General features: G+C 45.7%; 5 protein-coding genes across 5 annotated transcripts; 1 reads left to right on the top strand and 4 right to left on the bottom strand.

The window, feature by feature from the left end:
• Positions 1-93: 93 nt before the first annotated feature.
• N7478_007345 (amidohydrolase) lies at positions 94-1582 on the bottom strand (the record flags this gene model as incomplete). The annotated part of the gene is made up of 3 exons (XM_056923559.1): positions 94-865; positions 914-1158; positions 1211-1582. 3 exons carry the CDS (start codon positions 1580-1582, stop codon positions 94-96), a joined length of 1389 nt encoding a protein of 462 aa, XP_056781596.1.
• A 450-nt stretch (positions 1583-2032) lies between these two features.
• Positions 2033-3909, bottom strand: N7478_007344 (uncharacterized protein; the record flags this gene model as incomplete). Its single annotated transcript, XM_056923558.1, has 5 exons — positions 2033-2274; positions 2327-2538; positions 2592-3110; positions 3190-3467; positions 3532-3909. 5 exons carry the CDS (start codon positions 3907-3909, stop codon positions 2033-2035), a joined length of 1629 nt encoding a protein of 542 aa, XP_056781595.1.
• A 663-nt stretch (positions 3910-4572) lies between these two features.
• N7478_007343 (uncharacterized protein) lies at positions 4573-5859 on the bottom strand (the record flags this gene model as incomplete). Its single annotated transcript, XM_056923557.1, has 1 exon — positions 4573-5859. The coding sequence occupies one exon, from the start codon at positions 5857-5859 to the stop codon at positions 4573-4575; it is 1287 nt and encodes a 428-aa protein (XP_056781594.1).
• A 1800-nt stretch (positions 5860-7659) lies between these two features.
• N7478_007342 (dihydroxyacetone kinase) lies at positions 7660-9622 on the top strand (the record flags this gene model as incomplete). The annotated part of the gene is made up of 3 exons (XM_056923556.1): positions 7660-7765; positions 7834-8880; positions 8955-9622. The coding sequence occupies 3 exons, from the start codon at positions 7660-7662 to the stop codon at positions 9620-9622; spliced, it is 1821 nt and encodes a 606-aa protein (XP_056781593.1).
• Positions 9623-9999: 377 nt separating this feature from the next.
• Positions 10000-11700, bottom strand: N7478_007341 (uncharacterized protein; the record flags this gene model as incomplete). Its single annotated transcript, XM_056923555.1, has 6 exons — positions 10000-10051; positions 10111-10396; positions 10455-10594; positions 10650-10814; positions 10876-11032; positions 11097-11700. The coding sequence occupies 6 exons, from the start codon at positions 11698-11700 to the stop codon at positions 10000-10002; spliced, it is 1404 nt and encodes a 467-aa protein (XP_056781592.1).
• Positions 11701-13012: the final 1312 nt, after the last annotated feature.

The following is a 13012-nucleotide window of genomic DNA, read 5'->3' as shown; positions in this document are numbered from 1 at the left end:
AGTATCAATTTCCAGAAAGACAATATTCATTGTTCAAACATACATTTGCAATACGCCTTGTCTAACGTAAAAAAAGAAGTTAACTAATCATACTTACTCCACTGGCCAACGTCCGGTCATCTTGCTTGAGAGACCAGCTCGCTCAACAACTTCCTTGCTGCGCTTCTTCGCCTCTTCTACAACCTCCTGCTCATTCATAGTGAGAAGCTCACCATCCTGAACAAGTCTCTTACCGTCAACAACAACCACGTCAACATCCCGACCAGTGGCAGTATACACCACGGCACTTGGAGCATTAAACCAGGGCTGTGCATGAATGCCACGCACATCGATAGCGACAAAATCGGCTTTTTTGCCCACCTCCAGACTTCCGATCTTATCATCCAAACCCAAAGCTTTAGCACCATTGATAGTAGCCATCTCCAAAACCGACTCGGCCGGAACAGCCGTAGGGTCATAAGAAATACTCTTGTGAATGATAGCCGCAAGCTTCATCTCCTGCAGTAAGTCACAGGTATTGTTGCAAGGGGCACCATCAGTTCCCAGACCAATATTCACACCAGCCTTCTGCATATCAGGAACGCGACAAATACCAGATGCGAGCTTAGCATTCGAGGTTGGACAGTGAGCAACATGGGTACCAGAAGAAGACAACAATTTGATATCGTCATCATCCAAATGAACCATATGAACCAGTACGGTACTGGGGCTCAAAAGTCCAACTGAGTCGCAGTAGGACATGGGCGTGTGGGATACAGACTCGAAAAAGTCGCGATCGGCTTTAACCTCGGCACAGTGCATCGTGACAGGGATTCCCCTTTCGCGCGAAATGGAAGTCATCTCCTTGTACAGGGCATCGGAAACTCTATTCGAATGGTTAATGGTTTTAGTCGCAAAAAGTAGTTTATATTACCCTCCAGGAGTTCTAGCTCCGAACCAGACGCGAATGCGATCATTCGCTGCTCCATTCCACTTTTCCCACATCTTGACACTTCCAAGGAGTGACATCTCGCGATTCTCCACAAGTCCAGGATGCATAGCCCAGGCATCTTCCTCAGCATACTTGGCGATATCCATGACAATCTTGCCCAAGCAGCCACGGATACCGGACTCTTCGACAGCGCGAGCGAGTCCGTCAAAGCCATATCGATCGGCAAACTAATCTTTATTAGAAATGAAGAGATGGAAGCATTAGGTCATGTGTCCTTACCATGCTTTCCAAGAAGCAAGTGGTTCCAGATTTGAGCATCTCGCCGATACTTAGTCTAGCGGCAGCATAACCATCTGCTTCAGTAAAGTTACCTTGAAGAACCCAGATTCTTTCACAAAGCCAAGAAACTAGTTCCAGATCATCCGCAGTGCCTCTCAAGAGAGTCTGCGCCGTATGCATATGGGTGGAAATCAGCCCAGGAATCACAATACGTCCAGTGAGGTCATATTCCTCATCCTCGGTATAACGCTCCTTGAGAAGAGAACTCTTCCCAATATCCGCGACGATATCGTCCACGACACGAATAGCTCCGTCGTTGATAATGCGGCGTTCACCGTCAACGGTGATGACAGTTGCGTGAGTGTACAACATAGTGAGACACGTAGATAAATGATGATCGATCAAATTTTGCTTAACTTTAGAGTGAAATGCTAATTTTAAACAGCAAGTTTGGTAATTTTCGAGAATAGTGGAGCGCGTCAAGTAGTATTTAAGCTACGTGTCCTGCATTTCTCACCCCCTATTTCTCCGGTCGGAGCTCGCCGATCTACGAGATCCACACCGGCAACAGATTCCATAGTGGGAGATAGCAGGCCTGGATTACGCTTCAAATTGCATGCATCCTATCGTTTTTATCTTATCTCCCATCAACTTGAAATAAACGTTCGCAATCTATCGACATTCTCCATAACCTGTATGTAGATATAGCCTAAGGGACGCTTCGGGCCATTCATGTGTTTTCATTTATAATGGACAATTAGTAAAGAGACACATTAAAAAGAATGTCCACTCAAGATATAGCACCAAATAATCATTCGTAAATCAGTAAACATATCGGAAATTCATATTTTCCTGGTCTGTTTTATCCTCGAACGCATGGATAAGATCCGGATCAGCCCCACTGAACCCCTCCGCAGCGAGCATTTCATCCTTCTTTGCATTTTGCCGCATCAGGTAGAAGCGCAGGTAGATCACAGCTGCCGTCATGCAGGCGTAACACGCAAGATGAACGCTCCAAGCAATGTGGTACCGTGGGGCATCCCAATCAAGAAACACTTGGGGACCTAACAATCCCCATTAGTACGGGTTATGAGAACATGCTACACATGAACTTACCAATTGCGTTACCTGCCGCCCAAGAAATGAAGGTAGCAGCTACTACTGTCGCCTTCTTGGTCTGTCCAGCAATATTTCGAGATACCATAGACAAACACAGAGTTTGGGCAGACCAAAAAGACAGCGTGATATAGTAGCTGATTAGAAGTCCGACTTTTGTAGCCATGCTAGTGTTTTCCACGGTCATCAAGACAATAGTACCAATATACGAACTAAAAAAAAGTCAGCAAAAGCACGAAATGACGACGTGGACGGAATGACATACGGAATAATAAAGCGCAACATCACCAGAAGGTTCTGCTGGTATTTCTTAACAAGCCACGCGGATGTCAACAAGATAACGATGATATAGAATCCTAATACCATGGCGAGTAACTGGCTTTGTAGAGTCGTAAAGTTGAATCCCGTCATGATGATACCCGCGAAAGCTCCCAGCCCGCTGGTTGGAAGGGTCGTAAAGATTTGAATACAGCAGTAGCACCACGTTTGAGGATCCCGAAGTGCTTCCCATACCTGGTAGGAACGGAATTCCCTATTCTGAATACCTGTCTGGTTGGAGCGGAGGCGTTCAACCATCAGGTGTTTGTCTTCTTCGCTGAAACATTTTGCACGCATCGGCGAGTCGGGCATATAGCAAATGACAAAGATGCCCCATAACACAGATAAACAGCCGTAAGATAGGAACAAAGCTTGCCAGGATTTCAAAACCTTGTCAGCTCCAATGAGAGTAAAGCAATAAGCCAACAGGCCACCGACAATTTGCTGCGCGCCATTCATCATATACCTAGAGATATTTCAGTAAAAGTTGTTATAAAAGCAAAATAAGTTGCATTCCAAATGCTGTCAGGGCCGATAAAGCTTACCAGTAAGTGACTGTAGCTGCCTGTTCTTCCCTCTTATACCACATTGAAGAAAGAACGACGAAAATAGGCTGACAGCAAGCTTCAAAAATACCAAGCAGGGTTCGAACAGCAGCTAATCCGGCAAAGTTATGACAAGCAGCATGCATGGCCAGGATCGTGCCCCATAAACAAATATTGATGCCCAGATATTTTGCGATTGGAACACGTTGAATAATCCAGTTGGTAGGGTATTCGACGGTAAGAACGGCAATATAAATACATGTAGTGAGCCAGGAATACTAGATGCATACAAAAGTCAGCATTTACGATCCAATTTTGCGCACTTTAGAGATTCAAACTTACCTTCTGACCATCTTCCAAATGAGCATCTGTCTTGATACCCATTATAGACGAGAAGGACATGGTCCCTTTATCCAAGGCCTGTAAAAAGTATGTACAGATCATGATAACCAAGACGCGTCGATCAATCATACGTTTTAAACGCTTGTTTGTGGCCTCGTCAATATGGACTTGTCCCCGAGCAGCATAATTCTGAACTTCATTGTCCACTCGAGAGAAATCCATGTCTTCTTTCTGTAGATCATCTGTGGGTGAAAGCACTCGTTCGACATGAGAGATATCCTTCTTGGCTGGGGACTGATAATCTTCCAATTCGACCCCTGGGCTTGCTGCGCTCACAGGATCCACCCCATCGTGGGCATGGGTGACGTTCTGACTCATGGCAGAAATGACAACAATACTGAACAGAATAATAATAAAGTCGACTGGGGATTGTGATACAAGACAATCCACACCTTTAAAACAAAATCATCCTTCATAGTCCTTCGAGGAGCGGCCGCATAGCATTTCGCGTATCCCCCCGAGCCAAGAAGTTCCTATACGAGCCAAGAATCATCATGCGCATTGAACAGAGCTATAAGCCAGCCAAAGGAAGTCAAAAAAGCCATATTAGCCGAAGAGCCAATGAAGACTATGAAGAAACAGGCTTCCCCGGCTCTTGGCGGCGCGGGGAATCTTCCGTTTATCCACTCTTAAGAAAGCTCCGGGCATCGATAACCCGATAGGATTCACGTTTAGCCCGCTGAGGAGGAGCGGGCTTCACTTGGCAGGTATTTTATAGGGTGTTCGGTTGTGTATCTCCCGAGCATGTCTTGGCCACCCCGCCGGGAATTGACCTTGCGGGGAGAGGTAGAGCGGCATTAAGCAACGCGGAGGCCACGCCTGACAACCAAACTCAAGCTTTTTAAAAGGTACTCTTGATCACCTGTCGTTATATGAAATCAAATATCAATCCTGTACGGAATATGAATTTTTTCATTTAGAAGAGATTGTCATAATGTTATTACATGAAGAGAAGAACCATAACTTCAAGGACCAAATAGCCTACCATCGAAGGTCAACCGGTCTTAAAAGGCTAGAGTCGGGCTCTGAGGGCATGGAAACGACATTGATTCCGCGCCTACGAAGAATCGCATACAGATTTTCACATTCCTGTCGTGCCTGATGTAATAATCCCATTGGCGCCGGACCTTCTTTCCTACCCGACGACCCATCAGGCCGATCCTCATAATGCAAATCCAAGACGAAAGCAAGGTCTTCGAGATGAGGTAAAAATTCGCGAGACTCAAATACGCGCAGCCAGTTGGGCCATTGATCAGAGGTGGCAATTGAGGCAGGCGCACGGAAATACAAAGTTGTCAGATTGGGCGGAAGCAACTTGTGAATGGTTTGTAAGAATAAAGGGTCGTGAAATACGTCGCCGACGGTGTAATTCAGAACCTTCAGGTTCTCCAAGACGGGCAGGAGTTGACGAAATGTTCCTTCGGCTATCATGCCAAAATCCAACCCGCTTGTAGATCGAAGTCGAAGCGTGTGAAGATTGTCGGCTAGATGAGGAAGGGCCGCAGAAAAGTGACAGAATGTGTCCATCGCGTCATTCTCCCAAATCTCCAGTGTTCTGAGATTGATAGCGCCTTCGGGTGGTTCATTTTCAGGATCTAGCTTTCGGTCGGGATTCAAGTGGACTTTCTGCATATAGTTAACCACGACCTCGGGAAGATAAGTAATCTCGATGCCTTTCTCGTTTCCCTCTTTTCCCTCTGCATCTTTTTCTTCCGGGACCTTTGTTTCTCGAGATAAGCGCCAGAACTCTTCCGTTGTTGGCCCTTCAAATCGCAGGTTGCATGTAAAGTATAAGCTCAGGTGTTGAACCAACCCTTGACGTACGAATGGGCTTTGTATGAGTTCACCACACGCAGAGCTCAATTTCAATTTCTTTAGAGGCCAATGACGAGGGAGGCATCTGTCGTTGAGTTCTTCACTGAAGCCACTCTCGAGCTCGAGGTCTTCCACAGCATGGAAATGAGTGCTGAGAAGAGCCCACTCAGCATCTGAAGGCGTGTTCGTGTCAATCAGCAGGTGGGCCACATTACGAGATATGGATTGCAATTGGGTTTGTAGGTGCGATTCATGGTCTGGGTTTGATGTATTGTGGGGCCCCTGAACCTTGATTACTGCTGGCGGGATGTGGGCCATAGTGGAGGCGAATCTGTTGGACTGGTAGACATTTTGCCTAGAAGAGGTAAAGAGACGGATGGAAGAAGGTGTGTGTGTTCGAGAAAGAGATACAGGAGATGAAACATGGGCAGCTTTAAAGCACGAACGAAGCATGTTGTCACTCAAACAATTTTTGCTGTGTTCAAGTTGACGTTGTTGGACTAAAGAGGACTCCGACCGGAGAAACGGGTTCCTCCAGTTCCGACATGCATATCGGGGTCTCGAAATAGAAAGAGTTGGGTGAGTTGGACATAATAGAAGACATATTGTACTGGTATGTGTTAATGCATATATATAGAATATTTACTAGATGCAATTACATTTATTAGAACTTTGGATGTTTGCAAGGGTTGGGGACACGGAGGTACCTGTGTCTAGTATAGATATATATACTATGATCATGATGGGCCTGGAGCACCTACAAAACTCACAAATGTGCATCAAAACTTTGAAATTCAATTGCATTCTTCCAAGTTAGGTCGCATATATGTATGTCTTAAAAGGTGTACTGTACAATAGTATGCTGGATATGTTCTACGCAGGTTTGCCGAGGACCTTGCTGATAATAACGACAGGCTTCAACATTGTTAAAGTATAGGCGACTGGTATGTACTTGATATAAAGTGGAGACGCCTAGAAGTTCCAGTGGCCGTACATTACTGTATATGGCATATTATGATGAAATAAGGATGAACAGCTGACCATATTTTGTGGACCTGCATACATACTAGTAGATCCTGCGAATACGTTCTATCAATAGGAACCCTTTCCTGGTCCTCATGCATATCCACTGTGAATCACTAACCTTGTGGAGTGATTAAAAATAAATCCAATTTTTACTTTAAATGCTCAACGAACAACGTGTTCAATATCGTTGAGTCGAAGAAGCATACATGTCGCCATTGCCGCGACCCATTTTTTATTATTTCTCCTTGCCGAGTTCGTATGCACTATAGAATACAAATAAACCCAGCCCTTGCTGATCCCAATGGTTGCTTTTTCGCCCCTGAAGAATCGGTGAACATTTGGGCTCAAGGGGTCCGAAAATGAGTGCCTTGAGTGCAGGTTATGGAATATCAAGATAGCGGTATAGCCGATGTGTGTCACGGTCATCAAAAGGCATTGCAAACCCATAATCAATTGATTACACCATAGGTACACAGGTTTACTGATCAGAATACAAGTTTGTGTAAAATCAAGGCTTCTTCTCACAGGGATTTCCCATAAATCGCCTCCAATTTCGAGTCCATCCAGTCATTGGTGGGAAATAGGGGGTATTGGGGGAAACCAAAATCCAGTCTAGGATAGCCCGGTGGAGATCAATCGTGTTGATCATCACTGAACCTGCCTTTGACCTGTTTAACATGGAGCCCCGCCTGCAAGATCCCGTGGCCCTTGCGTCTAGACGGTGGAGCTCTCGTGGAGTTGTGGGGATTAAGAATAGGCGCATGATCATGAAAATTTGTTTTTGATATTCGGAAAACCTTCCTCAGCCTCGTCGAAGAAATCGAATCGAACATTCATTATGGACTTAGAAAGGCCCACATGAGCATCACCTGAGAGATACATGGCGGCGGATCCACTTTGACTGCGGAATAGCCGCCTCCGCTGCGCCTGATAGGTGAATGGGATATTTCGGGTCTGTGCACACCCCTAGGCAATGGGTACACCAAGAAAATCCTGAACGAGGGAAATCTAAGCACCGGGCGTTGGGGGTCCGATACTGCGGGGTTGTGCTACGGATAAGTATACTATTCCGAGGCTATGTGGTATATAAGGAGGGAGAGGGTGTCTGCGACGCTGCTGGGTTTCGTTTTCAAACAGCCATCAAACCCAGCAAATCGTGCCAACTGGACCTCTTCCTCGTCTCCTCATTGTACAAAATACCTTTTTCGTTGCTTTACAACCTCCAAGATGAAGACAAAGGCTTTCTTCAACGATCCGGCTCATATTGTCGACCATATGTGTAAATCGCTGGCGCAACAAAACCCAACACTGCGATTTGACGCCACAAACAAAGGTTAGCCTGCCCCAACCTTCCGATTGATAGATGCAATTGACTAACTTCAACTCTTACCTTCTATATAGTCCTCTATCGTCCAACCAATCACACCAAGGGAAACAAAGTGAGTATAATCAGTGGTGGTGGCTCCGGCCACGAACCCGCCCACGCCGGATACGTCGGCGAAGGGATGCTCGACGCAGCCGTATGTGGCAAAGTCTTCGCATCGCCCAATTTCGACCAAATTATTTCAGCATTCGATCATGTCGCAACACCAAGAGGAATCCTCGTCATTGTCAAGAATTACACCGGCGACAAGCTTAACTTTGGTCTTGCTTCTGAGACATATCAAGCACAGACAGGGATTCCGACTCACATCGTGACTGTGGCAGATGACGTGTCTGTGCCTTATTCGCGAGGCAAGCTCGTCGGTCGCCGTGGACTGGCTGGCGCTGTCTTAATTCATAAAGTCAGCGGAGCTGCTGCAGCCCGTGGATTGGACCTGGCCGAGGTTGCTAAAGTCGCGCAGCATGTATCGGATAACATGGCCACCATTGGATGCTCATTGGACTATGCCAATCTTCCCGGTGGTGTGGATCAGCCTTCCATCCCAGTGAACACCCTTGAACTAGGAATGGGAATTCATAATGAACCTGGTGCTCAGCGCATTTCACCCCAACCTACAGTTGAACAGCTGGTCAGCAAAATGTTGAAACTCCTGCTTACTGAAGACGATCCCGAGCACGGATTTTTGAAATTCCAAGGAATCCCCCAAAGCAAAGCTCAACTCGTCTTGATGGTAAACAACTTGGGAGGCCTTTCAGTGCTCGAGCTCCAAGCTATTGCCAACGTCGTTCTGGAAACCCTCAAAGACCAATACAATATCCGACCGATTCGAATCTATGTCAACACCTATTTGACTGCGTTGGACGCACCTGGATTCAACATCACACTGGCCAATCTTACTCCTGAATTATTCTCCTCTGACACCGACCTGTTATCACTGCTGGATGAGCCCGTCAAATCAAACACTTGGACATCGTGTCAACCATTAGACGAAGAAACTGCTGCACAGAGAACTCCTGAGAATGAGGAACGCTCCGACTCACCCAAGTTGAAGGAAGAGATAAAATGTATGTTCGCATTCACCCCTGAAGAATGACCAAAATCAATCCCCAACAGCAACTAACAATAATGAACCATATAGGCGACGAGGCTGTTTTCACCGCCATTCTCCAGAACATTCTCACTCAGGTCACTGCAGATGAACCAAAGCTCACAGAGTACGATACACTGATGGGAGATGGAGACTGCGGCACAACACTGCTAGCAGGAGCCAAAGCTGCCTTCGCAGTATCCAAGGAAGAAGACAATCTCAATAACCTGGCCAAGGGTCTAATGAAGGTTGCTTCATCTGTTCGAAGTGGTATGGGCGGCACATCTGGCGCTCTTTACGGTATATTCTTGAACTCCTTCGTATCCGCAGTACAGAAAAATTACACAGAGATCAAGGAAGTGAACATAAAACTCTTCTCCAAGAGTGCAACTCAGGCTCTCGAAACTCTGAAGGGTTACACCAATGCACGCGAGAATAGTCGGACATTGATGGACGCATTAATTCCGTTCATTAATGAGTTATCGGTGGCAGTCTTTGATGATAAAGAAAGTGCTGCGAACGCATTGCAGAGAGCTCATAAGGCCGCTGAAACTGGGGCGGAGTCAACAAAGTGGATCAAGTCATCATTCGGGCGCTCTACCTATGTGGGTGCTAGTGAAGGTGATGATAACCCCACAAAGGGTATCCCAGACCCTGGAGCATGTGGAATTGTTTCTATTAGTACTGGTATTCAGAGCGTGTTTAAAGTTGCGAACTAAGGATTATGTTCCTTCAAAACTGGGGCTGGCTCTATAGGAGAATAAATGATAATATGTATTTCAATCTGTCTTTTTTGTCCCATTGATGAAGTAGTATGGGCGACTTTATTTTGTTACGCGTAAGCTTCAGGATATTCAACATATTGATTTTTTATCCTTACAAGGGAACAAAAAGGAAATTCGCATGAGCGAGGCGTTGTCCGAGACATCTAGACTGGGGAATAGTTCAAATATTCAATGAGTTGGCATTTGAAGGGCTATACGTAGATATACAAACTCGCTAATATCGACGTAAATGAGAGCATTTGAGTCATCTAGAATAGCACCAGGCGTCATGATGGAGATCAAGTTTTATCCCTTTCCGCTAAGACAGCAACTTAAACACGGTATCTTGACCATTCAAGGTCAATCTCTCTTTCGGTGTTGTAGCTAATTATAAATCAGTAAATGAAGCCCAGCAAAGTTTGAATCAAGACCATTGAACTCACCCGTAGGCCCACATCTGTGTAGTTGGGTCACTCCACTGGTTAGGACTATGAGAGAAGGGCTGTCCCTTAACCTCTGGCATCATAGCAAGATCCCGGGCCTTTTGAAGTGGGCCATCGGGGAAGTGCCAAATCTTGCCGTTAAGAAGGCTTGCTTCCTGCATTTGGTTTGCACGTTCAACCCGAACCTTTTCAAAAACTGATAGAGCCAATGAGATTTGTGACTTTGCGGTGATCCTGCCAAGACTGTGGGCGAGAGCGACGGCATCTTCGACAGCAATTGCGGGTCCTGTAGAATATTAGAAACTGTTGGCTCAAGCATGTCGTTTTAAACAGAGGTTACTCACCTTGTGACATATAAGGAAGCATTGTGTGAGCAGCATCTCCAAGGACGAGGAACTTGCCAGAAACCCAACGTTTGAGACGAGAACCGCTGTACATGGGCCACTTTTGGGTATGCTCGACCATGTTGATGATCTTGGTCAATCTGAAAAAAACGTGAGCCTGGGCTACCTGAGAATGAAGGGAGAATTTATACATACACTGGATCCCAATCCTTAAACTCCTCGCGCATGTGAAGCAGTGCGCTAGTTGGGTCAACTTCACCGTACTCCATGCCAGCATCGTTATCAGGGTAGCACATAACCATAATAAAAGTCTTTCCAGAGTCAATCTTATAGGTTTGGACATGCCGATTATCTCCTAGCCTGTATATAATCAAAGTCAGCCCTTGAACTTGCATACTTGAAAACACCAATAGAGACCAACCAGAGGTTCAAGGATGACCTTTCCAGTAACTCAGCTAGCTCTGGATCTTCCTTCATGCGCTCCATGTTAATCTCAGCACGATAGGAGGCGAATCCAGTTACGCGAGGAGTAGACTCTAAAGCCTTGGGAACGAGTTTCCTCGCCGAAGAGTTGACACCTATACACTGATCAGTAACTGCTCTGATGCTTGAAGTACTCCAAGATGGAGAGAGAGTATATACCATCTGCCGCAATAATAAGGTCTGCCTTTATAACGTTTCCATTTGCTAACGTGAGGTTGGGTGCTTCAGTATTGTACGAGACCACTTTAGAATCCATCTCAATCACTACACCCAAATCACCAGCCATGTCCTGCATAGCCTGATGGAAGTGAGAACGGTGGATAACCCAGTATGGAGCCTCGAACTTCTGACGGAAATCGTAGCCAAGTTTTGTGCGTCCAATCACATTTCCGTCCTTCCAGCGACGAAGGAAGACATTCTCCTGCTCAGTAACATATTTTTCCAAATAGGAGCCTAGTCCCATCTTAAGTAACAGACGTGCAGCATTTGGGGGAAGCTGAATGCCAGTGTCGTCATCAGGAAGCTCATGAGCCTGTTCATGAACTGTGACTGAATGCTTCTGGCGCGCTAAGGAGATTGCAGCTGCAAGACCCGCGATGCCAGCACCGACAATATGAATGTCTAACGGGTTCCAGGCAGATGCTGGAGCAGGTTCGGGAGAAGAGCCTCTTCCAAGCTGTCTTAAAAAATGGAGACAGTGACTGGGATAGCTTGGAGCTTGCAATCTAGGATCGTCCCGGTAGCCAAAATAATTAATAACCATTATGAGAGTTTATGCACAGCGGTGCACTGGTGGTATGTAGATATAAAGTAGGTAGTGAATGAAGTCGAAATCTAACGCCTTCCAGGGCGTAAGGAGAAACGAGATAAATGTGTGTTTAGTTGAAAGCCACAATTGACGTGAGAGTGAGTATCGACATGAAAATTGTAGTCGAGACTTGAGGACGATCGAAAGTTTGTTGTTGAATAACTTCGCGATGTGCTGAGATTTTGTATGTTCTAGGTGACCTGCCCCCACTGATACTCACAAGTGAAGGTGTTGCCTCCTTGAGCTATTCTAATCATCGTTTTCACAAAAAATACCTATTTGGGTTTGGCTCATTCGACGATTTGATTCTTTAAGGCGATACGAGTTGGGGGCGGGGGCCAACTCCAATAAGGAGGCATGAAACGGAGTGGAGATAGCTCATCATGATGCTCCATCGAATACTGAATAAAATCTAATTCGATAAGGATCAAATTGGTTAATTCTCCACGTCGATCTGTTATGCATATTCTCCTTAAAATGGGGGTAGCTGTTGATTGACAGCATCGCCTTGGAGGCCAAAGATATACATAGAAGTCAGTGACCGAAACGAATTTTGTGGGGTCAACAGGAAACTCCAACGCATTCTCGGACTTTATTTGATGGCTTTGATGACTCTGGCTCCGTAATGCCCAGTGGAGCGCATGTAGCTTAGCTTGCTTGCAGTCTGGAACAAGCTAGGGGGCAGCTTGTTGCTACGAGTCCACTATGAGATAGATGTGGATTAAGGATCTTTGGATGGCTACCAGGCTACCGCTAGATCCTCCATTACTGTGGAGACTTCGTATTTTCGTATTAAGTCATATAATATCTGGTTGAACAGATATGCTCGTGGCTCGGAGGCTCTGTACGGACCCCAAGTCCCTCAAGCCCCATGCAGGATCATGGCGCAGGAGAGCAAAATGCCACCCGGCAGTCCTATTCCATGAGAGATTCTGGTAGACACTCTTTTGACAGAATTCGGTTCCAGATAATCAGCCCTCTTAACAATTTATCTACTCCTTCTCTCTGAATTGAAGAACGTGGCAACGAAGAACGAGATCAGACTGATTAGCAAGACCCGACATTTGAACATGATAATTACTCTACTTAAATATGTGGTGTAGGAATGTCTGTGTAAAGATTCACTCCTAGAATCTAGAAATATTGTGGTGTACAAAGGTGGAGATAATTTTGCTGAGTTTTGGCGCAATAAAGACTACGTTGTTCACAGTCAATATGAAGACCAGATCAGCTATAGACATTCAACAAAGTACAAATGACACGATAA

This window comes from Penicillium angulare, assembly GCF_028827245.1.
Source record: "Penicillium angulare strain IBT 27051 chromosome Unknown utg000004l_segment0_segment0, whole genome shotgun sequence".
In the NCBI taxonomy this organism is placed as follows: domain Eukaryota; kingdom Fungi; phylum Ascomycota; class Eurotiomycetes; order Eurotiales; family Aspergillaceae; genus Penicillium; species Penicillium angulare.
This window is presented reverse-complemented; position numbering and strand designations above follow the sequence as displayed.